At 34.8% G+C, this 25186-nt stretch overlaps 1 protein-coding gene across 5 annotated transcripts in view; it reads left to right on the forward strand.

The window, feature by feature from the left end:
• USP15 (ubiquitin specific peptidase 15) overlaps nucleotides 1-25186 on the forward strand; it is a 128764-nt gene that overhangs the window by 19504 nt on the left and 84074 nt on the right. For all 5 annotated transcript variants that reach the window (XR_002775435.1, XM_003798524.2, XM_023518402.1 and 2 more), the window contains exons 2-4: nucleotides 3470-3597; nucleotides 12391-12521; nucleotides 21779-21905. Coding sequence is in view for 2 of the 5 variants with exons in the window: in XM_003798524.2 (XP_003798572.1) it covers nucleotides 3470-3597; nucleotides 12391-12521; nucleotides 21779-21905 (386 nt within the window). In the remaining 3 variants the exon portion in view is untranslated. The remainder of the gene's footprint in view (nucleotides 1-3469; nucleotides 3598-12390; nucleotides 12522-21778; nucleotides 21906-25186) is intronic.

Raw genomic sequence — 25186 nt, forward strand, 5'->3', positions numbered from 1 at the left:
AAAAAAAAAAAAAAAAAAAGTAATTTCTAGAACTTAATAAAGAGCCTTGATGTTTAGGAGAATAAAATTGCCATCATGGTTTTCTTCTTCTTTGCTGGGCAGAAGTGCAGAAGAAGTGGGGAGAGAGTTATGGAAGGATTCCCCTGGACAGTGACATTTAGGCTGATACATGAAAGTTTATAGGAGTTAACTATATGTCTTAGTCCAACTGAGCTATAATACTCTAACATAAAGTGCCAGTAGGTGACTCAAAGACAACAAACATTTATCACATTTCTGAAGGCAGGGAAATTCAAAATGGCTAAGTGCTGGCAGATTCTGGGTCTGATGAAGGCCTCCGAGTTCTTGGATAGCACCTTCTAGCCATGTCTTCATGTAGGGGAAGGGATGCGGTATCTCTGTGGACCTTCTGTCATAAAGGCATAAATCCCATCCATGAGGACTCTGCCCTAATGACCTAACCATTTCACAAATACTGTCACCCGAGGGGTTAGGATTTTAATATGAATTTGGGGGTTGGGCCTCACAAATATTCAGGGATAGAATATTCTAGACAATGGGGACCATGAGGCAAGAAAATGATGTGTCAAGGAACTGTAACTGGATCTAAACACAAAAATGGTACAGCTGAGACTAGAGAGGTGAGGATAGGGCAGAGCATTATAGGCAGTGTTAAGGATTCTAGATGTCAACCTGGAATCATAGTTGCAACTATTTGTAACAAGTGATATTTCATGCCTTTTAGTCTTAGAAGTCTAGGAATAAAAGTCATGAAATTCTAATCTTGACAAATAGTTTCAGTTATTCAAAAAGAAACTCAGAAGCTACAATAGGGTCTATCGGGACCCTAACAGTACACTGAACATTTTGTGATGTTGAGGATGTATAAATTCGAGTCCTTGTTCACTTATTTATAGTTTTTGTCATCTGTTGATTCTGTCCTAGGTTTTTATCAGTTCACATTGAGGAATGTTGAGATTTTGGCAGATTTCGTGGATTTCACAATGCAAGATATCTTTATAAATGTCTTGGTGTAAAATCTTTAATTGAACTAACACTGTGTAATTCTTGTCTCTCTTAGATACACCTACAAGATCATACATCATTTCTGAAGTAGATGTATTTCTCTTTCTGCTCCCCTAATGATTCATTACCACAAATTCTATAAATTACCTCTAGATGCCTGTGATAGAAATATTATATAATGCCCTTTTTTATATGAAGGTAGTATTGAAAGCATTGTAATATCAGATGGAAAAGTCCCTAGTTATAACAATATCATTATACAGAAATAAGTTACTTCAAAATCTAGGAGAGAGACTTGATCTAGAAGTGTAAGGCATTATGAATACTGCCAAGCACAAACCTTAGCTCTGATCAGAATTTTTGTGGAACCTGATAAACTGATTCTAAAATTCATGTGGAAAAGCAGATGACCAAAGATACCTAAGGTGAAACAAGCTGAAGGAACTTGCCCTAAAAATATCAATAAGGTAATTAAGACGCTGTGAAATTGGAAGAATGATAGACACTTACTGAATGAGAATAAGAGTAGTGTATCTTATAATGACATTTGTTTGCAAAGAAAACAGTTCGTGTTTATTTTAGAAAGTAAGGTTTTCTTAAGACTTAGTCCTACAGTTCTTCTTTTCTCAGAAATCTTTAACTCCACAGTGTGGAGGCTTTAAGTTGCATAACTCTGATAGTGGGTTTGGAGTACTGGTACATAGATAATTCTGCATATCCACCTTCAGAGAATTAAACTGCTCATGAATATTCTTTAAGAATTATGAGGTTTTGTTAGGTTGGTGCCTTTCCTTTACTATTTTCAGACATAATTATGGGCGTTTACTCTTACAGTGCTATATGTGGTATGCACAGAAACATTAGAATGATGATTTCCTAACAAAACTTTCTTACCTACATCTTTACATACAGGAGCTTGGAAATATTTCGTTAACCTTTACTTTTCATGTTGTTTGTGATTGACCTGATTAAATGTGAAAGAAATGTTTCTGGAAAAGAATTTAAAGTAATTATGAGCCAGTGGCAAAGCAGTATTTCATAGTAGGCATATTATAGTCTGAATAAATTTGTAAAGTTTTTGGCTTTATGTTTCTTTTAATGCTTTCTTTACTAGTGAAGACTTACTTTACGTTTTCTGTCACTGACTCTCTGATCAGAAGCTAAGTGTAAGTAGTTGAAAATAAGATGAATGCTGTTTCAGTAATATTTATAGTACTTAGTACATCACACTTTTGAAATCATTCAAAAACCAATTGTGCTTGCCCCAACACATTTTACTACTGTATGAGGAACAGTTAGAGATGGTATTGTTGTTATTAACTTTTCTTGATAAAGAAGCTCAATTATTTTGAAGGGTTTTTTTTAAAGTTTGATTATAATTACCTTGTATACCATTAGTCACCAACTTCTCTTCCCTCCTGAAAGACAAAGTAAAGTACATAAAATTAGCATTTTGTATTTTTAAGTTTCTTTTAAAAAATGCCTTTTATATTATTTTTTATTTTACCACCTTGCATATTAAAATGTTTTGATTAATCCTTATGATTATTTGAATTTTTGTTCAACTGAAAAATATTTTCTTAGGTGGGCACAGTGAGTGGCCACACGTATAATCCTAGCACTTGGGAGGCTGAAGTAGGAGGATCACTTGAGGCCAGGAGTTCGAGACCAGCCCGAACAGTAACAAGACCCTGTCTCTACAATAAATAGAAAAATTATCTGGGTGTCATGGTAGCATTGGTAGTCCTAGCTACTCAGGAGATTGAGGCAAAAGGATCACATGAGCCTAGGAATTTGAGGTTACAGTGAGCTATGATGATGCTTCTACACTCTAGCCAGGGAAATATAGTAAGACCCTGTCTCCAAAAAAAAAAACCTTGTATTTTCTTGAATGCCTATTATTTGCATGTTCTTAAAAGTATTGTCAGGGCTCAGCATCCGTATCTCAGTGGTTAGGGCACAGGCCACATATACCAGGGCTGGCAGGTTCAAACCCAGCCCAGGCCTGCTAAAGAACAATGACAACTACAACAAAAAAATAGCCGGGTGTCGTGGCAGGTGCCTATAGTCCCAGCTACTTGGGAGCCTGAGACAAGAGAATTGCTTAAGCCCAAGAGTTGGATGTTGCTGTGAGCTGTGATGGTATGGTACTCTACTGAGGATGAGTCTGTCTCACTAAAAGGAAAAAAGTATTATCAAGAATTTAAAAAGAAATTATGTGAATACTTATCCTCAAGTAATAGATATATTTATAGAACAGTAGAAAGAATATTTTATAGAAATGAAGTATTTTTCTTCCAAACACTAAATGTCATTATTATAGTTATTGTCAGTTCTTTGAAGTAGGTAAGTACTTCAGTATAAAATGAAATACCAAAAATACCTAACTCTTATGCTGTTTCTGTATTTCCTGGTATTTTAACTGATTTCTTTTCTTTTCTAGGTACCTAGTTGATAGTCGCTGGTTCAAACAGTGGAAAAAATATGTTGGCTTTGACAGTTGGGACAAATACCAGATGGGAGATCAAAATGTATATCCCGGACCCATTGATAATTCGGGACTTCTCAAAGGTCATTATTTTCTTCAATCAAATTGTAAATATGTAAATTTCAATATGTTATATGTTATTGGATTGAATGTAGAAAATGTTGATGATAAATTAAAAATGTCTGCATGATTAGATTTGACCTGGTGAACTTAGATTATCCTAGTTATTCTGTATCATGACACATTTTGTTTTTCATTTATGATGTAGTAGGGTTTATTATTGTTTAAATATTTAAATGAAGATTGTAACTTAGAAAGCACTCTCTCACTATTTTGAAAAGCTGTAAAACATTGCTTTTCCTAATGAACATGTGTGTATTTTTAAAGCTGAGGAGCACTGATATGTTTTTACATTATTGTATTTTTGGATTAACTTTCTGCAATTGTCACTAGTTGCCAGTCTTTCTATACCTCTTACTACATGTAAAGGGAATAAAACATAAATATGGAGTGACAGGGACTAGATTTACCCTCCCACCTGAGCTAACCAAAACCTTGACAAATACACGAAAGAGCAGTTTTTAAAACACTGAATGTCAGGCAACAAAAAACAATGATTCCTGAGAGATGGAAAACAAATGCAATAAGATTGCCTTCAGCTTACTACAAAGAATTTCCAAGATACAGCACAGGAAGGAGAAATTCATCCAGACCAGATCCATCTTCCTTAGTTTTAAAGTGCAGAGAGACTGTTAGTATTTTCAGGAGCGTATCAGAGGGGAGCAGGCAGCTTGGAGAGAGAGACCTGAAAACCTGCCAAGAATCTGTCTGTTGTCTTCAGTTGCATGTCAGTAAGCATGTTGTACATGAGGAAGGTACCCCAGGCCAGGGAGAGAGCTGTCCACAAGAATCAGAGGGAGTAATCATCTAGGCTTATATGAAAGTAGGAATAATTTGGGTTCCCAGCAGCTAGAATGGAAAACTTTGTAATGTGTTGAGAACAGTTTTACCTCTATAACTGGGTGAAATGAATTTGTGTCCTGCTAATCAGAAAACATAAAACTATTTCCAAGTAGCTTAACTGCATTTTAGAACAAAACTTGAGTATTTTTAAGAAGATAAGAATATCCAGAATCCAGCAACATAAATTTATAGCATCTTAGATCCAACTGAATCATACCTGCCATGCAAAGAAGGAAAATATGACACATAGAAGAAATACCAGTCCTTTTTGAAAAGGTTTCTCCCTCAAAAGAGTGGGAAGAATTAACCAAGAAAGATAAGTACAAAATAAATAGTAAAATGATAGATTTAAGCCTAGCACTATGAATAATCACATTAAATGTAAACACCGAATTAAAGGTAAAGATTATAGATTTGGTAAAAAATTAAGACCCCACTATTTACTATCTACAAGAAACTCACTTTAAATGTAAGGACACAGATAAAACATAAGATATGGAAAAAGATATCTGTGCTGTGGTAAGCAAAATTCTGAGCCTAACCCCCAGACACCCTCACTCCTCTATAATCCTTTCCCCTTGGAGTGGGGTAAAACCTTTGAATAGGATGAGATATTACCCTCTCCATTATGGTGTGTGGTAAAAGGAGATTATCCTGATGAACTTAATGTAATCACACCTGCCCTTTAAAAGCAGAGTTTCTCTGACTAGTGGGAGAAAAAATCATAAATTTCAAAGCAAGAAAAGGATTCATTACATCATTACTAGTTTGGAGTTGGAAGAGACCACTTGACACTCACAGCATGCAGCCCTTAGAGACAGAGAGAGGTCTCAGGCTGACTACCAGCAAAGAAATAGAGCTTCAGGGCGGAGCCTGTGGCTCAGTGAGGAGGGTGCTGGCCCCAAATACTGAGGGTGGGGGGTTCGAACCCAGCCCTGGCCAAACTGTAACAAAAAATAGCTAGAAGTTATGGCAGGCACCTGTAGTCCCAGCTACTCAGGAGGCTAAGGCAAGAGGATTGCCTAAGCCCAAGAACTGGAGGTTGCTGTGAGCTGTGACGCCACAGCACTCTACCAAGGGCGATAAACTGAGGCCATCTCTAAAAAAAAGAAAAGAAAAAGAAATAGGGCTTCACTCCCAAGCATGAGTAACTGAATTCTGTTGATACCCTGTGTGGGCTTGGAAGCAGATTCTTCCATACAGCCTTCAGATGAGAGCCCAGCACAGCCGACATGTTGACTTCAGCCTTGTAAGACCCTGAGCATAGAGTCTACTTGAGCCCACTTGAATTGCTGCCCCTCAGAACTGGGAGGTAATAAATAGGTGGTGTTTTCTTACCAGTTATTATGGTAATGTGGCAGGCAGCAATAAAAAGCTAATGCACATGCTAACACTGTCAGAAGAAAATGGGAGAGCCTATATTAATAACAGGCATTAGGTTTCAGAGTGAAGAACATTGCCAAGGATAGAGGGTCACTTCATAGTGATTCACGGGATGAAACAGTTAGTTCTATCCTAGATTATACATCCATCTCATGGCATCACTTGAAAATATGTTCAGGAATGTGACGATTGTAAAATTATAGAATGGAAAGTCCCAGCCCACATTCCCCCATAGCATTGCTGATTTAACAGTGACATGTGGACCATAGTATTTTTGTGAGAAGCCCAGGGTTCAGTTAAGTGTCTGCTGCAGATGAGCACAAATAACCATATTCTGTCAGCCCCTTCCTCCAAGCTTGTGTGGGTTAGCACTGAGAGAGACCATCACAGGTCAGGACCTCTCTCTTGGCAGGAGAGAGAGAGAAGCATGTGTCTAACTGCCCAACCTTTTTACGCAAAAAAGGGTGCTTTCTGTTTTGCCTCAGTGGGATGCTGCTGGAATCAGCATAGTTTTGATGCCTGAAGGCATTTTACAAAGGAAAAGGGGCAGGTGACTGCAGCTGGAAGGCTTTGTGAAATGGAAAGAAGTGTAAGAACCCCAGGCTTCTTTCCCAGGAGGAGAGAGGAGTGAGTTGTTCTGGCCTTTAGTGCTGAGAGACCGACTGCTGTCTTGCATCACTGTGCCTAATAGAACTGTCACAGTTCACTTAAATAGGGAGTCAAAAACAAAGGAAAAGGGAGTGGCGGCTTGCTGAAGATGCCATAGCTCTGCGTTATTGGGAGAAGGCACAGAACCTGAGCCTTGTCCCCGAGGGAAGTGGACAAGAGGTAGAGTCTGCCTTCAGTGTCCCAGGCTTTGTTTCAGAGGCTTCCAGAATCTCTATCCAGGCTGATTTGTAAAGGTATTTCCCTGTCAAAGCCAGTTCATAAAGACTGGGAGAGGCGGCTATTTAGTTGCACAAACACCAATGCAAACCTGTGGGAGCTTGCAGAATCAGAGAAATGTATCACCAAGAAACAAAATACATTTTTGGAAATGGATCTTAAAGAAATGGAGGTGAAGTGCCTGACAGAGGATTCAAAATAATTGTCTTAAAGTAGTACGGGGTATCCCAAAGGTCACAAAATGAACAAGCTCATATTATATTTTGTCATATTTTTAATTTTTTAATATATATCAACACATAATGAACATTTTATAAATAAATGTACATTTAGCTACATATGTATGGTTACCGTTGTGACACCCTGTACCTTTAGTTACAAGAAAATGTAGACAACTAAACAAAATCAGGAAAATGAAAATATCAACAAAGAACTAGAAATTATAAAGAAGAACCAAAAATTTTTGAGCTAATAAACACAATGAATTGAAAAATTCACTACAAGTTTTTGACAGCAAGTAGAAGATTGGCATACTTGAAGACAGATCATTTGAAATTATCCAGTCAGAGGAATAAAAATAGAATGAGAAAGACTAATGGAAATCGAAGGAACTTAAGGGACACTAGCAAATGAACCAACATGCACATTGTGGGAGTTCCAGGAGGAAAGAAAGAAGGGCAGAAAGTTTATTCAAAGAAATATTGGCGACTCGGCACCTGTGGCTCAAGTGGCTAAGGCGCCAGCCACATACACCTGAGCTGGTGGGTTCAAATCCAGCATGGACCCGCCGAACAACAATGACGGCTACAACCAAAAAAATAGCCAGGCATTGTCGCAGGCGCCTGTGGTCCCAGCTACTTGGGAGGCGGAGGCGGGAGACTCGCTTGAGCCCAGGAGTTGGAGGTTGCTGTGAGCTGTGATGCCACGGCACTCTACCCAAGGGGCAACAGCTTGAGGCTCTGTCTCAAAGAAAAAAAGAAATAATGGCCACAGCTATCCAAATCAGGGAATGGAAATAGATGTCCAAATTCATGAAGTCCAAGGAAGAATGAGCAACACTGGTAATCAGCATGACCTAATTGACATTTGTCAAGCCTACCACTGAACAACAGCAAAATAAAAATTCACTTCGAGTGTATGCACAGAACATTTACCAAGATAGACCACATTCTGAACCATAAAATGTGTCTCAATAAAGTTAAAAGGATTCAAGTCATACAGAATATGTTACCATAGTACAATAAATTATTAGTAATAGCCCCCAAATAACTGGAAAATCCTCAACTGCATGGAAACTAAATACCATACTTCTGTATAACCTATGGACCAGTCAACAATTCAAAAAGGAAATAAAGTAAAATGAAGACAGAAACATCAAAGTTTGTGGAAGGCAGCCCAATACTGTGCATATGGGGATTGGTAGCACTCAACACAAAAGGACTGTCTTAATCAGTGACCTTGGTTGCCAACTTTGATGTAAAACTAAGAACAAATTAAACCTAAAGTAAACAGAAGAAACAAAATAGTATCAGAACAGAAATCAAATGGGAAAAGAAACACTTCTGAAAATCAATGAAACCAAAAGCTGTGTGCCTTTGAAGTCCAATAGAAGTGATAAATGTCTAGTTTGACTCATGAGAAAAAGACAATTACCTGTATCAGGAACACAAGAGGTAACATTAATATAAATCTACAAATATTGGAAGGGCAGTGAACTTTATGTCAATAAATTCAGCAAATTAGATGAAAAAGATAATTTTCTTGATAGACACAATCAAACTTCATTCCAAAAGAATATTTGCTTGACTAGCCCTCAGTTTTTAAAAACTGGATTTGTAGTTTAAAACTTTCCCACAAAGCAAGCTGTGTGCTCAGATGGTACCACTTGGAAGTTCTAGCAAACATTTTGAGGGAAAAATAGTATCAATTTTACCAACTCTTCAGAAAATTGAGAGGGACTACTTCTAACTCATACTGTGAAACCATCATTAACTGATGGAAATATTTCAAGAGAAGAAAACTATAGACCAAAGTCCTTCATGAACATAAATGTAAAAAGTAATAGAATTTTAAGAAACTATAATTCTGTTTATCTTTTATATAATATAGAAATATATTTTAAAAGGATATTATAACAAGTCAGATAAAAGAGTAAAATAGAAGAAAACTTCCTAAACCACTAGTGGACATCTATGAGAAACCTACAGATGGCATAGTCAAAGAATGCTCTGAAAATTAGGAAAAAGTAAGAAAAAATGGTACGTCCAGCTCTTAGATCATACTTGTACTTGAGGTTCTAGCCAGTGCGATGAGGAAGGAAGAACCAAAGGCATACAGACTCTGCAGGAAGAAATAAGAAAACTGTCTGGACGCGTAGACATCTGTGTCCATATAGAAAATTCAGTAGAGTCCAGAAGAACCCAAATAACTATCAGAATTAAAATAGTTTAGTTTACAGGATACAAGATCATTTTTTAAAAATCTGTAGTAATTTATACACTAAAAATGAGCTATCAAACAATTTTAAGAATATGTTTTATAGTGGCATCAAAAAATGTAAAACATATAAGAATAAATTTTACAAAATCAGTATAAGATCAGTACACTGAAAACTACAAACAAATCAAAACTTTAATAAAGAGAGAAATTATGTGGGTGGGTCAGAAGACTCAGTATCATAAAATTGCCCTTTTCTCCATAATTTATAGATCCAACACAGTTCCAAATCATATTCCTCGTAGCCTTTCTAAAAATTGAGATTGAATTCATATACTGTCAAATTCATCCTTTTAAATTGTACAGCTCAGTGATTTCTAGTATTTTCTCAAAGTTTTTTAACCATCATCTAATTCCACATTTTCATCACCCGGGAAGGGAACTTCGTTTTCATTTGCAGTCACGCCTTATTTTCTCTCCCTCCCACCACCTAGGTCAACAGACAGCACTGATTACTCTGTGAGGGTATATATCTTCTTTGGAGAAATGTCTGTTCAGATCCTGTGCCCATTTTTTAGTGGTGTTTTATTTTTATTGTTATGTTTTAAGAGTTCTTTGTATTCTGGATATTAGACCCTTAGCAGATATATGGTTTGCAAAAATTGTTTCCCATTCTGTGGGCTTTTTACTTTCTTGATGGTATCTTTTGAAGCACAAAAGTTTTTAATTTTGATGAAGTCCAGCTTACCTAATTTTTTTCTTTTGTGGCTTTTGTTTTGGTGACAGAAAGTACTACTGAAACCAAGGTCACAAAGATGTACATGTGTGTTTCTTTCTAAGAGTTTTACAGTTTGGGCTATCACATTTATGTCTTTGATCAATTTTAAATTAATTTTTACATATGATGTGCAGTAGCAGTCTAATTTCATTCTTTTGCTTCTAGATATTCAGTTGTCCAATGGTTTTTTTAATGGAAATTGAAAACCTGATTTAAAAATTCATATGGAAATACAAATGATGTAGAAGGCAAAATAACCTAGAATTTTTTAAAAAAATTATAGCACTTAATGCTGATTTCAAAACTTATTTCAAAGCTGTAATAATCAGTATAGTCTGATGTTGGTGTAAAGACAGATAGACCAATTGACTAGATCAGAGAGTCCAGAAATAGATCTACATATACCATGTATGGTAATTTGATTTCAAGCATAGATACAATAGGAATTCAGCAGCAAAAAGATGATATTTTTAAACAAATACTTCTTTAGCATTTGTGTATTTATTTGCAAAACAACTTAACTTTGATCCATAAATGACACTCTATATAAAATTAACCCCAAATGGATTTTAGACCTAACAATAAAAACTAAAACTTACAAGAAGAGAAAATAGGAAAAAGTCTTTGCGATACTGTATTAAGCAATGATTTCTTGGTTTTGATACCAAAAGCATGATAACTAAAGAAAAAATAATATGTTGTATTGGTTTTTGGTTTTTTTCAGCAACTGTGCCTGATGGTTTTTATTTGTGGGTTTTTTTTTTTTTGATAAATTGTATTTCATCAGTAATAAAAACTTCTTCAAATGACACTGCTAAGAAAATGAAGAGACAAACCACAGTGTGGGAGAAAATATTTATAAATTATGTTGTTGATAAAAGACTTGCATGCAGAATCCATAGAGTAATATCTAAAAGCCATTTTGAGGACAACATAAAACCCAGGAGGCGAAAGATTTGAACAAATGGTTTGCCAAAAAAGATAATATTCATAAAGCAAACATAGTATACAAAGATATTCAACATCATTAGTACTAGAGAAATGAAGGTTATAAACCCACAAGAAGGTACCACTGTAAATGTGTTAAGATGGTTAAAATTTAAAAGACTGATCTATACTGAACTCTCATACACAGTTCCTGCAAATGTAATCTAGTCCAACCACTTCAGAAAATAATCTGGCAATTTCTTAAAAAGCTTAAGCATACATTTACTATAGGACACAGTCATTCCACTCCCAGGTGTTTACTCAGGAGAAATAAAAGTATCCATGTGAAAAGTTGTATATAAATGTTTATGCACTGTTATTTGTTATAGAAAAAATTTTGAATAGCCTACAAACACCCACATGGATAAACATTGTAATATATCTATATAATGAAATCCTGTTCAATAATTAAAATGAACTGTTAATACATAAAAACAGATGGACCTCAAAATAATTACACAGCATGAATGAAACCAAACAGAGAAGAAGACATTCTGTTTTTCTATAAGTCTCTAGAAATTTATTTATAGTAACAGAAAGCAGGTCCTATCTTCATATAAAAATCAAGAAAATGTAAAATTCTATAGTTTTAAAACAGAGTAAGTGACATTCTTTAAGTGTCTTCCTGCTTGATTTCTATTGTTAAATCTTATTAGGAATAGTATGTTCTCATTATTGAAATGCTAACAGAAATAATTTTGTTCTCCACATATGTTAATTAAGACTAACTCGGAACAAGAAAAATTTCTTTAAGTTTAATGTAACTGAGGGAGCTATTTTTGTTTCTGCACTTTGGAAATTCAAATAGCCAGATAACAAGTCTTAAGTTAGGACTGTGGTATAGGTATGAATCCAGACATTTCTTCTAGATCTCTGGCCTTCCCTGCACTAAATTTTTGAGTTTAATAAGAAATTTGAAAGTAGATTATAGAATCAGAACTACTTCTGAACAATTATCTTCATTTTAGATCTTGGGAGGAATCCAGATCATGGGCCTTGGGAATAATGAGATGGTTCACAAGATTCCCTTTCATGGTTTCCGTCATGGTTTCTCAGCCTGTGTGTCTTAGAGTAATTGTAAAAGTTTATTAATTTGCTTCCCAATTTTCTATATTAGTTGATGATACTCAAAATACTTGAGAAACACTCTTCTGTCAAATCTCACAACTAACAATTACTCTTTAGTATTTTTTTAAGAGCCTAATAAAGAAAAACTACATTTTTAAACACTTTTTGACTAATGGTACAAATTAAGCTTTTAAAGCAATAGGTTATTTTGAGATATGTCGGGTATTTGATCCTCTTCAGAGCTTTTTCCAGGACTTATCATTTTAAATACTTAAGTTAGTCTTTACGAGTTTAATTTGTAACTTACAAAACCAAAGTGTTCAGTTGTGTGTACTATTCTTTCTTTTTATGTATCGGGTTTATTTTTCCTTTGCAGATGGTGATGCCCAGTCCCTGAAGGAACATCTTATTGATGAACTAGATTATATACTGTTGCCAACTGAGGGCTGGAATAAACTTGTCAGCTGGTATACATTGATGGAAGGTCAGGAACCAATAGCACGAAAGGTACTTTTTCATGATAAGTTAACACGTGTTTCTTGAATGATTCACCACTTTTTATGAATTCAGTGGATTGTGAAGACTTGTCATGTATCCTGGACAGAAAGGCCAGCAAAATGGCACTGTACACTGTGTTATAATCTAACAGCTAAGAGAACGAGGGCTTGCTTATCCTTGCCATTGTTCTAAGGATATTACATATTATTGGCTAGTTTGACACTTTCTGTAGAGAGAAAACTCTATAAGGTAAGTAATTTTATCCCCATTTTAAGGTAAAGAAATGAGGACAAAGTTAGAGAACATCAAAGTCTTGTAAAAGTCACATCAGGTTATAGATGTAACAACTTGACCCTATAGTCACATCAGGATATAGATGTAGCAGCTTGACCCTATAGTCATATCAGGTCATAAATGTAGCAACATGACCCTACAGTCACATCAGGATATAGATGTAACAACTTGACCCTGTAGTCACATCAGTTTATAGATGTAGCAGCTTGACCCTATACTCACATCAGGTTATAGATGTAGGCAGCTTGACCCTATAGTCACATCAGGTTAGGATGTAATAACTTGACCCCATAGACTGTAGCAGCCCTTATAGCTTATGGCTAGGAGGAGTGAGAGTTATAAGAAATACCTGTAATGGAACACCTTGGTGAAAAGGGCATGGAGAGAGATTTAGTTCTAACAAGCATGAGAGAGCTCGTGAGATGAGAGCTTTGGTGAATTGGCAGTCTCTACACCTGTGGTGTTGAGAGGCACGAGATCAGCCTTATATTAGGCTGGAGGAGAAGGCAGTTGGGAGCATGCACATTCTATCACGGACTTGCTTACTGTGACTCTGTCTCCTCTCCTGCCTGTAGAACACCAGCATGGCGTCTCTCTGCTAAAGACTAGGATCTGTCTGTTCTAAGAAGATGGCTTTACTCTCTCTAAGACTCTCTCTCTCTCTAGCTAAAGTAGAAAGCCCTCAAGCACCTAAGAGAAACTGTTCCTGAGCAAGGTAGCTTAGAGGTCCATGCCAGGAACCTACCTAAGCCTGGCCAGTCCCAGGCCTTGACAAGTGGTGTCAGAAGCAGATCCTGACGGTAGTCACATCAGGATATAAATGTAGCAGCTTGACCCTATCGTCACATCAGGATATAGATGTAGGCAGCTTGACCCTATCGTCACATCAGGTCATAAATGTAGCAACATGACCCTATTATCACATCAAGATATAGATGTAGCAGCTTGACCTTATTTTCTGTGTTTCACTTTTTTTTTTGATAAATCAATTAGAAAACAATGAAGCAACTAAAAGTTGATGGTTTTTTTTGCAGCATAAACATTTTTTAAACATGAAAATATAGATTTTTTTCTCATTTTTTATTTTAAAGTTTTAAAATTACAGCCACATTAAAAGCTAACCATTTTTCCTTATTTAAGGGGACTAAAAAGTGATAATGAGGGTGTTGCTACAGTAGAATACCAAATACTCAAGGAAAATTAGCCAACCTTACACAAATATTTGATCATTTGATATTCAAGATGGTGTGAGGGAGTGGGGCTGCGAGGGGGACTAAAATCTCTTGGCGTAATTGTCTGGTTTGGGGGGGTCTACATAGAAACAATTAAGAAGTTGATTTAAAAAAAAAAGTTGAATTAGATAATATAAAAATAAAAACCTCTAATAGACCAAACCATTCTTGGAGTTATTTGGAACTAATGCGATTGAATTGCCATATTAACAATTTGTATTTGTATATCTGTGGTTTATGTATGTTAGAAGCAAACCTTAGATTTTGTATTTTAATAGCTCCTGAATGTACCTTTGATTTAATGTAGTTTAGTTTGCTTTTGTTCCTTAATTTCACTGAACCATTTCAAAATTTGAATTCCTCTCTTATGGGAATGCTAGCCTTATATACCTATTAAATGATCTAGTTGCTTTATGTGCAGTTGCTGGAGAAGTGTTGTTTTGTTTTTGTTTTTGAGACAGAGTTGCACTATGTCACTTTAGAGTGCCATGGTATCACAGCAACCTCAAACTCTTGGGCTTAAGCAATTCTCTTGCCTCAGCCTCCTGAGTAGCTAGGACTACAGGTGCCCACCACAATGCCTGGCTATTTTTTTTGTTGCAGTTGTCATTGTTGTTGAGCTGGCCTAGGCAGGGTTCAAACCCTCAAGCCTCATTATATGTGGCTGGTGCAGTAACCACTGTGCTACAGATGCCCAGCCAAGAAGTAAGTGTTTTGACCAATAGAAGGATAGCCTTTTCAGTTGTAAAATGGTATAGAAGGATTTTATTTCTCAGTTAAAATCTGTGTCCAGATTATCTTAAAATGTATTAAACCATATTACTTTAATCTAAATGATATACCTTTTTTTCTTATAAATGTAGTACATTATATACTGTGTAATGTATGATATTACACATTAACCTTTATGGCAAACAGATCGGCTAATAATTTTATTGCCATTATTATTATTTGAAAGAGTCTTTGTTGAGATTTCTTGAAATCTGTCTAACACATTTTTTTCCCTTAAGAGAAAAGAATCATGCAAATTTAACATAAATTGAAAAAACGTTTGAGAGGTCTGTTAGGAGACCATGTACTTTTAATAAGGTGAATAGAATTTATTCTGCTTATAAACTAGGTTTCATACTTTAATGTGTATAAAATTGCCTAGAGTCCTTATTAAAGATGTACCTTCCTCCAGAATTAAATCAGTAGGTCCTTGACTTTGCATTTGTAGTATGTTCTATGTGACTGATGCAGGTAGAACTTAAAGAAGTAAATAGGTGGGACCTTATAGTGTCTGAAGCCCAACTTTGCATTTTACACATCTCTGATTGCATTAAAGAAGCTAAGATTCATGATATCACTGACTATAATGCAGAAACAAAATTAAAACATGTTCCTGGGCTTCAGGGCACCTCTAGAATGTTTCACTTATGGTATCAATGCTCAACTTAAAAATTTAACAAAAAGAAAACAGGCATGCATAGATAGATAGATAGATAGATAGATAGGAAATACAGTGGAACCAAAGTCCAAGAGAAAGAACAAAAAACAGAAACAGATCCATAAGAAAACGAAGGTAATAGAGTTATTAGACTTAAAAATACTGTGCTTATTATGCTCAAAAATAAATAAATAAAAATAAAAGAATTGTAAAGCAGGGTAAGAACCAAATAAAGTTCTAAAACTAATGGTATGAAAAATTTATGACTTACTTTGAGAATAATACTAAATAGAATTGAAGAGCATTTGTAAATTAAATGATTTATCAATAGAAAATATAGTCTGCAACTTATACAAAAGAATGGAAAATAAAGGAAAAAACCAAAGACATACATTGAATATAGTGACTAAGTTTAATGTGTATACATACGTGTATAATTGGGATGGTAAAAGGAGAGGAAAGCAAGCATATGGCAGAAATAATAGTTGAGGAGGTAATAGCTTAGAATTCTCCCGAGCTGGGAAAGGTATCAAGATTCAAGAAATGCCATGCATCCATGTATCCCAAGCTGAAAAATCAAAACAAAACCATATCAAATAAAAATAATGAAGAGTAATTGCAAAATGATATTTCTGATAATAACCAGAAGAAAAAATATATTATCTTCAAAGTAAGGGTAAGACAAAGAAATGATTTCTGGGAAGAAACAGTGGATGCCGGAAAGCGTAGTTCTGTCTTCAGCATGCTGAGAAGGAGGAAATGACTGCTAAGGCAGGAGGGGAACAGAACTGCTAGTGTAGGGTTCTTGGACCTAGGAGAGAACTCCAGAAATGAAGGTGGAAAGGGCCATTTCCAGACAAATAAACACTAACAATTTATTACCAGCAAGACAAGAAAATACAAAATAATCTTTAGAATGGAAGCAAATTATTCCAGATGAAAGGTTGATGACACAAGGAAAATGTTAACTGACAAAATGTAAATATTATGAGGAAATTTTAACATATTATTTAAAACAATACTAACTTCTTATGAAGCCGAAAATGTGTGTAAAATTAAGCTACACAGCAATATTATCTTGTAAATTGAGATATTAGCCCCTAAGGTATCCTGTAATGATTCCCAGTTCCTCGTGTCCACATTCTCATCAGTCCCCTTCTACATTGCACCACAGTTGGTCTGTGTGCCCAGTAGGATATAGCAGAACTCAAGGTTATCTCTCTCAAGAGTGGCTTATAAAAGACACACCTCTTAGGTACACACACACTCTAGCACTGTCATTTCTTACTTGGGATTCAAGTGCACATGGCAGGGACACTCAGGCAGCCCATGAAGAGGTCCATATGGTGAGGAACTTCGATCTCTGGCTCACAGAGAGGAATGGAGGCCTGCCACCAACCACACGAGTGACCTTGGAAGTGGACCTCTTGGTTGTAGTTTAGTTTCAGGTAATCGAAGCCCCAGTCCATGCCTTGACAGCAGTGAGAGCCTCTAAGCCAGATCAGTCAGCTGAGATGTTCTAGATTTTTGACCCTCATAAATGATGTGAGACAACATTTGCTGTGTTGAGCTATTCAGTTGTAAGGTAATTTATGCAGCAATAGGTAATGTAGCAATAGATAACAATTCTGATTTTAGTGCGTGAAGGTAGGGCGCTGACATAATAATAACTTGAAATGTAGTAGATTGGGAGCTGAGTGGTGTGGAGAAGCTGTAAGAACTTTTTAAGAGTATTAATGAAAGCCTGAAGGACCTTGAACAAACTTAGTAGAATAGTATACTTTGAAGAGGCTGCCAGTGGAGACGTAAAGGAAAGTGAGGAAAATCTTATTGGAAAATGGTCTTTGTTATGTAGTGGTAGAAAGTTTAACAACACATTGCCTGCAGTAAACTGAGAAGTAAAAAATGCACCTAACAAAATTGAGATCTGTCAAATTGTTAAAAGTACTGCCTAGTTTAGTCTTTTTCTACTTTTTTGTCAGATGTAAGATAAGACAAAACTAGAGAAAGGACTATTAAATAAAACATAGCCAAGGATTTACCAGTTTTGAAGATTTGAAGCCCTTCCAGATGGCCAGTGTTGCCAAAACTAAGTAATGTTTCTTAGCAAAGATCAAACTCAGGGCACTTTCAGAAAAGCATGATCTAAAGTTGAAGCCAAAGATGTTAACTATAAAATTACTTCAGAAAAATCGAAAGTTGGTGCTTCAGTACTTTTTAGACAAAAGGGCCTTTAAAAAATATAAAGATGTGCATAAAGATTGTCTTCTCATTAGTATTGAGAGTGTCTTAATAGGTGGCTTCCAAAAACAATAAAGCTTCTGAGAAGCTGAAGGGTGGTCCCTGTGCCTTCTCTATCTAAAGCCAAGGTAGAGGGGACTTAGCCTAGCAGGCATTTGAGGGTGTGACTTTGGCTAATGGAGTGAACTCCAGTCAGATCCAGTGAGACCTACATTGTTTTTGGAGAGAATCATACACGTACATCAGAACCACTGTCATCTTTAACCTCAGAGACAGTATAAATTGAAAGAGGCCTTTCACCTCCCAGGCCGCTGTAAGCAGGAATCTGGCTTTAAACTTACTCAACCATAAACATGTGCTAAATCTTGAAAATAGGATGACTCCGAGAGCAGAACCAAATGTTACTAAAAGTCATTTTCAGGCAAAGGTAGAACTGTGTCCTAGTCAAGGAACTTCTGTTTACCCAAGTAGGTTTCATAATTGCTCTTTACCACTGGCTCTTTGTATACCTCCTATTTTCCCTCATTTTAAAACAGGAGTACCTAAAAGGTTATGTTCTGTGGGTTTCACCATTTTATTTTAGAGATATGTGGGGCAGAAAATCTGTCTCTTAGGCCTCAGGGCAGTAGATCGAGAGGCTCAGCAGTGCCCTCTCCCCACCATCTGCAGTTTTGCTTTCCTTGGTTCCAGTTTCCTGCAGTTCTCCACAGTCTGAAAATATATTAAATGGGAAGTTCTGGAAATAAACAATTCATAAGTTTTAAATTGTATATCGTAGCATGATAAAATCTCATGCCATCCCATTCTGTCGTCCCAGGACATGAATCATCCCTTTGTCCAGTGTATGAACAATCTATTTTACCCAACCTTTAGTTCCTTAGGCGCCGTCTAGCTCAGTAGATTGACTGTCACAGTGCTTGTGTTGAGGGTCAGTAGTAACTGAGAGCTCCACGGTAATACCTACATCATTCATCTCATTTCATCTCACCACGTGGGCATTTTATCGTCTTATATGAGTGGTAAGGACACATAAATAAATAAATAACAACATGAAATCATAATTCTTAAATATTACATAGGAAATAAATCCTACATGTAATATTTCATCCACAAGTATTTCATGATTTTAATATGCTTGTAGCTAACTTCTCCAAAATAGCAAACCTGTCTATTAGGCCCAGTTGTGCTCAGTTGTTTCATAGTACCAGATTTCATTAGCAATTATTTTCATTTCTCATTCCATTGCAGGGTGGAGAGGTACTTGGAGTGAAGTAAGTTTTCTGTGATACTTCCACACATAGATATAAAAGAGTAGACTACATAAGGTTTATCAAATATATTTATGGCTTTGTACAAAATGCCCGATAATATTCATAGCAAAAAATAAGCAATAGAAGTTATATTTATTTTAATTCTACATAAACTTGTATTTCTCTCACATTCTTTGTAAAGAGACTTCACCTTCATTGTGGCTATGAATTAGTGAAAGGATTTCACCAATGTAAACATATCCATAAGTCTTAAATTTTGGACAAAGAACTAGATTTCATTGTGTTCACTCTTTATTTGTGGTAATGCAGTGGTGTTATAATTCACTTAGAGTAAGTGTTATAATTGTCTTCTGTACTTCTGAAATGTAACTATTATTTCTAAATATTCTACTTCCAATCTTATTTCAAAGGTATATCTTAATGGTTGTAATTAAGTAAATTTAACTGTGTACCTTGTTTTTTATAAGGTTTGTTTCTTTCTATCAATCTTTATAACCATCATTTCCAATAGTTATTTTTAATGGAAACATTTTTAATGAATGTAGATTTTATGTAAACAGTATAGAGAAGACCATAAACAGTCTGCAGTGGGCATAACACTGATTCACGAATATGCTAATTATTTTTCAGTTGTGGTGCTATTGTTTGTAGCTTTAATAATCCATATAATGTGATCCTTTCAAATAACAGTATGCAAGCAAATTCAAAATTTTTACAAAAAAGAATAGCTCATTAATATATTACTTTTAGAGGTAGTAACATAAACATTTATAAATACAGGTATATTCTGAGTAGTGATGGGGAGGGTTTTAGCATAATGTGTTGCTGGAGAGAAGAAAAAAAATGATAAGAAAAATTCTGATTGCCAGTAATGTAGATTTTGAAATAATTTTGATGTTTTCATTTTCATAAATATTATGACTTTTTAAGAGGTAAATCTAGGAAATAGTACTATAAAAACTGTTATTTTTTTTTTTTTTTTTTTTTGAGACAGAGCCTCAAGCTGTCCCCCTGGGTAGAGTGCTGTGGCTTTACAGCTCACAGCAACCTCCAACTCCTGGGCTCAAGCGAGTCTCCTGCCTCTGCCTCCCAAGTAGCTGGGACCACAGGCGCCCACCACAACGCCCGGCTATTTTTTGGTTGCAGCCGTCATTGTTGTTTGGCAGGTCCAGGCTGGGGATTCAAACCCACCACCCTAGGTGTACGTGGCTGGCGCCTTAGCCGGTTGAGCTATAGGCGCCGAGCCAAAACTGTTATTTTTAAAAGGGCTATTTTATTTAGAAAATGTTCACCTCAGTATAAATCATAATGAGGGATTGCCTTTTTTTTTATCTGTTACTTTATCCTACTTATCCCTTTCCCTGCTCTGTTGTTGGTCATATGATTTGCCTTTTTTTTTTTCTTTATAAAACTCAGGCCTGCGGTTTACCTCAGTTTTAACAAACTTAAAGGACATTATAGCTACCTTAATGTAGTATTACTTTGGGATTTTGCTCAGATATTGAGTCCTAGAGCAGAAATTTCTGATTGATAAGAATATTTGATTTCTTGTTTTTCTGCTTAAATATAACTACAAGTTATAAGTTATAAAATAAAGACATTGCTACATTCTTAACCTCAAAGTAAATAAGAATAAGAGGTTTAAAACAAACCTTGGTAGTTAAGTTATTTTATATATATATATATATATATATTTAATTTATAAATTTAGTTTATTAACCAGGAAGAAAGATGCAGGCTGTTACCTGTTTTAGAGATTTGTAGCAAGCACAATTAGAATACATACGACAATATATCATAAAAACTCATATTGGATTAGGCAGTCAATGCTAGATAAACTGCATTTGAATTTTTTTTGAGCTGAAACAATTTTCCATCCAAGTGAAAAACAAGTTTTAAGTCCTTTGCAGAATTGATGTAAGCTTGCGAGCACATCCAGCAGTCATTTGGAGCCTCCCTTTTGCCATATTTGTCTAATGTATCACATATCAGGCCTATTACTATTTTCAGAAACAGTATTCAGGACTGAAATCCTACGGTTAACCTTTAGAAGATCAAAGGGAAGTATACTTACTTAAAAGGTGACCCTGATATGTGCATACTTTCTCTCTTTATGCTTTATTGCTTGCATGTTTAACAGCTTCTTTTTTTGATTTGTTGCATAGGATTACTAAATCTGAATTTAAAGGTCAAACAAAGTCATTTTGGGATAAAACTAATGTATCAGTTACAAGGCCATAGCTGAAGATACTGGCAGCAGTAACGTGGAGTTATCATTTTAAATGATTTATTTTAACATACAGAGTGATAAGATAGCCATTGTTAGATGAAATTGTATAAAACTTTTAACTTTTTAAAGATTTTCTGCTCAGGATCACTACTAAAAACTAGAAGTATGTCTGTATCTTTGAAAATAGCTGTATTTATATTAGTAATATATAGAGCGGGAGAAAGAAAAAGTAAATATACATAGTGATTTTGGGTAAACTTTCTCATTGTAAATACTGAACATATTCTTTATTTTGGTGTTCCAAAGTTTCTTCATAGATCAAGGGAATGCTTTTCTAAACTGCGGGCTTAGTATTTTTAAATCACGATTATTCCTATATTAAATATTAAAATTTCCAAACTCTTTTTTGGTTTTGAAATTTCTGCTGTCCAGTATCTTCTGCTTTATATTGACTGTTTTAATTGTTACTGTTTTTCCTTGGAGGTCTGCAGGGTGTTCCTGTACTGCTGCTAGAGAGAGTGGAGTATGTTGAGGTAGCTGACTCTGCTTTGTTGTGGTTTGTTTTTTAGGTGGTGGAACAGGGTATGTTTGTAAAGCACTGCAAAGTAGAGGTATATCTCACAGAATTGAAGCTCTGTGAAAATGGAAACATGAGCAATGTTGTAACTCGAAGATTTAGCAAAGCTGACACAATAGGTAATATAAGATCTTATCTCTTTTTTAAACCTTGGCTATTAGATAATTTCATTATAATTCCCTGTTATATGCTACTTGGATGGTAACCATTTTAAGACTTCATGCATAAATATTATAGATTCTCACCCTTGACAGTGTGTCTTGTCTTTATTTTTTTTTGGAGACAGAGTCTCTCCTTGTCACCTTCAGTAGAGTGCCATGGTGGCGTCACAGCTCACAGCAACCTCAAACTCTTGTACTCCAGTAATTTCTTTGCCTCAGCCTCCCTAGTAGCTGGGACTACAGGTGCCTGCCACAACGCCTAGCTATTTTTAGAGAAGGGCTCAGGCTCAGGGCTCGAACTCGTGAGCTCAGGAAGTCCACCAACCTTGGCCTCCCAGAGTGGTAGGATTACAGGCGTGAGCCACAGCACCCGGCCAGTGTGTCTTGTCTTACCGTTGAATTATTATTGTTTCTTGCTATTTTTTATTTATTGAGTTTAACATTTATGGCATTTTGTTTTTTTTTAATAAAATATTATTTTAATGTAGCACTTAAAAAGTATATGTCAGTTTATAACATAAAGAAGAGCTATAAATAAAAACCTGCTTCAATAGAACCTGGTAAGGTGGCGCAGAAAATGGCAATTGGTTATTTCTTTTTATGTCTTAGTTTATTCATATGTACTCTTAAAAACAGCTAAGTGGCTAAGGCAGTAGGCTTATCATTGACACGTTGATTTATTTTTAATGATTATGTTAAGAAACCATGGAACCAAATATAAGGGGACCTAATTCTATATTTATATACCTATAGGTATTAAAATATATGAGGTTTTTAATATAAAAGGCACGTTTTATGGTCAAGACTATATTGAACAAAGTGTTTTTAAAATAAATGGTTATGAACTTAGTAAAAATTAGTTTTTTTTATAAAACACAACTCAAAATAATTATCAAAGGTAGTTATATTTAATTTCTAATAAAGTTGTTGAAAACAAGATCATTATAATGGTAATAACATTGATCTTGTTGGGAAATGCAAATGGATAGTGCAGAGCTCAGTATGGATGAGAGATTTGCAAATTCATGCATTGTAGGACTGTGTACAGTGTTCTGTTAGAGCCAGTCAGTAAGTGCACATTGACTCGAGAGTAACTGAAAGTGTTTTATAAGTTTGGCCTTTAGCACTCATCTATTTCACAGCAAGAAAATACTATTAACTCCCATTTTTCATGAAGTAAATTTTTTCAGGTACCACATGCTTAATTAAGCCTAATATTTTTACCTAAAGTTAGGAACTCTTTATTCCCCCCCCTTTATTTAACTAGAACATTTATAAGCTCAAGACTCAGTTTCAGTAAATACAGTCATCTTTCTAAAATGAATACATAAAATATGAAGAATTTCATATATAAATGTGATTTCATTATAATTATCATTATGCATAAATTCTTTAACTTTTGAATTTCCAGATTTATGGACTATGTATATTCAGGAAAATAAAACATTGCTACATGCTAAAAACTGAAAGTTTTCATTATATGAAAATTATGTTAATTATATGAGTATATATACAATAAGAATCTATGAATTTGTCTAAGAAGGATAGTCTATTAAAATTATTCAGATTAATCTCTGAAATTTACAGCCACTTGAATTATAAATGAGAAGATACCTCTTAAAACAGTTGCTACAGATGATGTTTTCCTAGTTATTTTAAAAATTTGGTATTTTTTCTCCCCTTCATTTTAATAGAAAAATTATTTATTTTCTATTAAATAAGAATAGAAATAAGAAAATGTAATAAGAAATGTAAAAATAAGAAAATAAATATGAGACCATCAGCAGTCTTATTTTAGATCATTATTTTATTGAATATTTTTTAAAATCACAAAAATCAGCACCTTGGTTTAGTTGCTGACTTCAAAATAAGCATTATGGAGTTCTCATGGTAAGTACCATGTAAGAATTTGTCACAGAGATACATAATTTACAAAAGATCTCTGCTTCAAAAAGTTTATGATCTTGCACAGATTTTAATTAACATGGTTTAAATATACTAATACAGTAATATATTTAATACATTGGATATATCCTTAAAATTGTATGTGAACTGAGTTTTTTGTATAGCTACAGTTTCTTATTGTATTAGATCAATTGTCTTTCAAACTGGATTGTTGATAGTTTAGTGGTTCATTAAACAGTTTGGGGAGTAAAGAGAATTGAATGGCAAATATCAAAATAGAAAATATCAACAGGTAAGTAAGTATGTGTCCTGGATCACAGTTTCTTATTGTAGCTCTTACCTCAGTTTCTTTTTGTGGCTCTTAGTTTAGAAAGTTTGGAAGTATAATCTAGAGCAAATCTTCTTAAGCAGAAAGTTTAACAAAAATTAAAATGTCAGAATTTTAGGGACTTCATGGTTACAGTTAGATAAGTTAATAGTTACTGAACACTTAATGTGTTTTAGGCATTTTACAGGAATTTTTTAATTTGAATCTCATCAACCCTGTATCATCATATGGATTAAGCTGAGGTTAAGAATCTCCTTCAGTTCACCCTGGTTTCAAGTGGTAGAGTCAATACTTTAACTTCACAGCCAGGGCTCTTATTCCAGAGTCTTACCTCTTAAAGAAATATCCCTTTGAAGGTATTAATTTGACTAACTTTGTTTTTCTTAAGGAAGTAAGATTTGAAACAAAGAATCTGAATAATAAGAAACTGAAGATGGAAAAAAATACACGTACAGAATTATGTTATATGTAAACAGAATTAGGAAATATAAGTGCCTATTTTCTCTTGCCAAATTAATAAAGTGTTCTGTTTTCAGCTAGTAGTACCTGTATTGATATATATTAAAAATGATAGTAGCCATAGTCAAGATCTAAATTATTTGCAATGTCAAGAACAAAATACTTTGTCTTTAAATATGTATTTCTCTAAACTGATATATTTGGGCATTTAATATGTTGTAGTAAGATAGATAATTTTTAGTTTTCCTTTAAGGATACCACTAAACACATAATTTTGGGTATAAAACTTAAAAAATGCTTTATGCTTATAAAATTTTTAATAGGTTGAAATTCTTATTAAATATTCCTTCTTGAAATGTCTTTCACAGTTTTATTTCTATTATATGTATTGATATTTTTCTACCTCTGTATGTGTTTTATAAATGGCCAATACAGTTGGATTAACAGCTGATAAAATAAACACATACTCTCAGTCCCTTGACGTTCTTAACTCCAATGATCTTGACCTACACCTAGCCTCAGCCACCAGTTTCCATAGTTATCCTCT

This window comes from Otolemur garnettii, unplaced genomic scaffold, assembly GCF_000181295.1.
Source record: "Otolemur garnettii isolate 467f Iridium unplaced genomic scaffold, OtoGar3 scaffold00138, whole genome shotgun sequence".
NCBI lineage: Eukaryota > Metazoa > Chordata > Mammalia > Primates > Galagidae > Otolemur > Otolemur garnettii.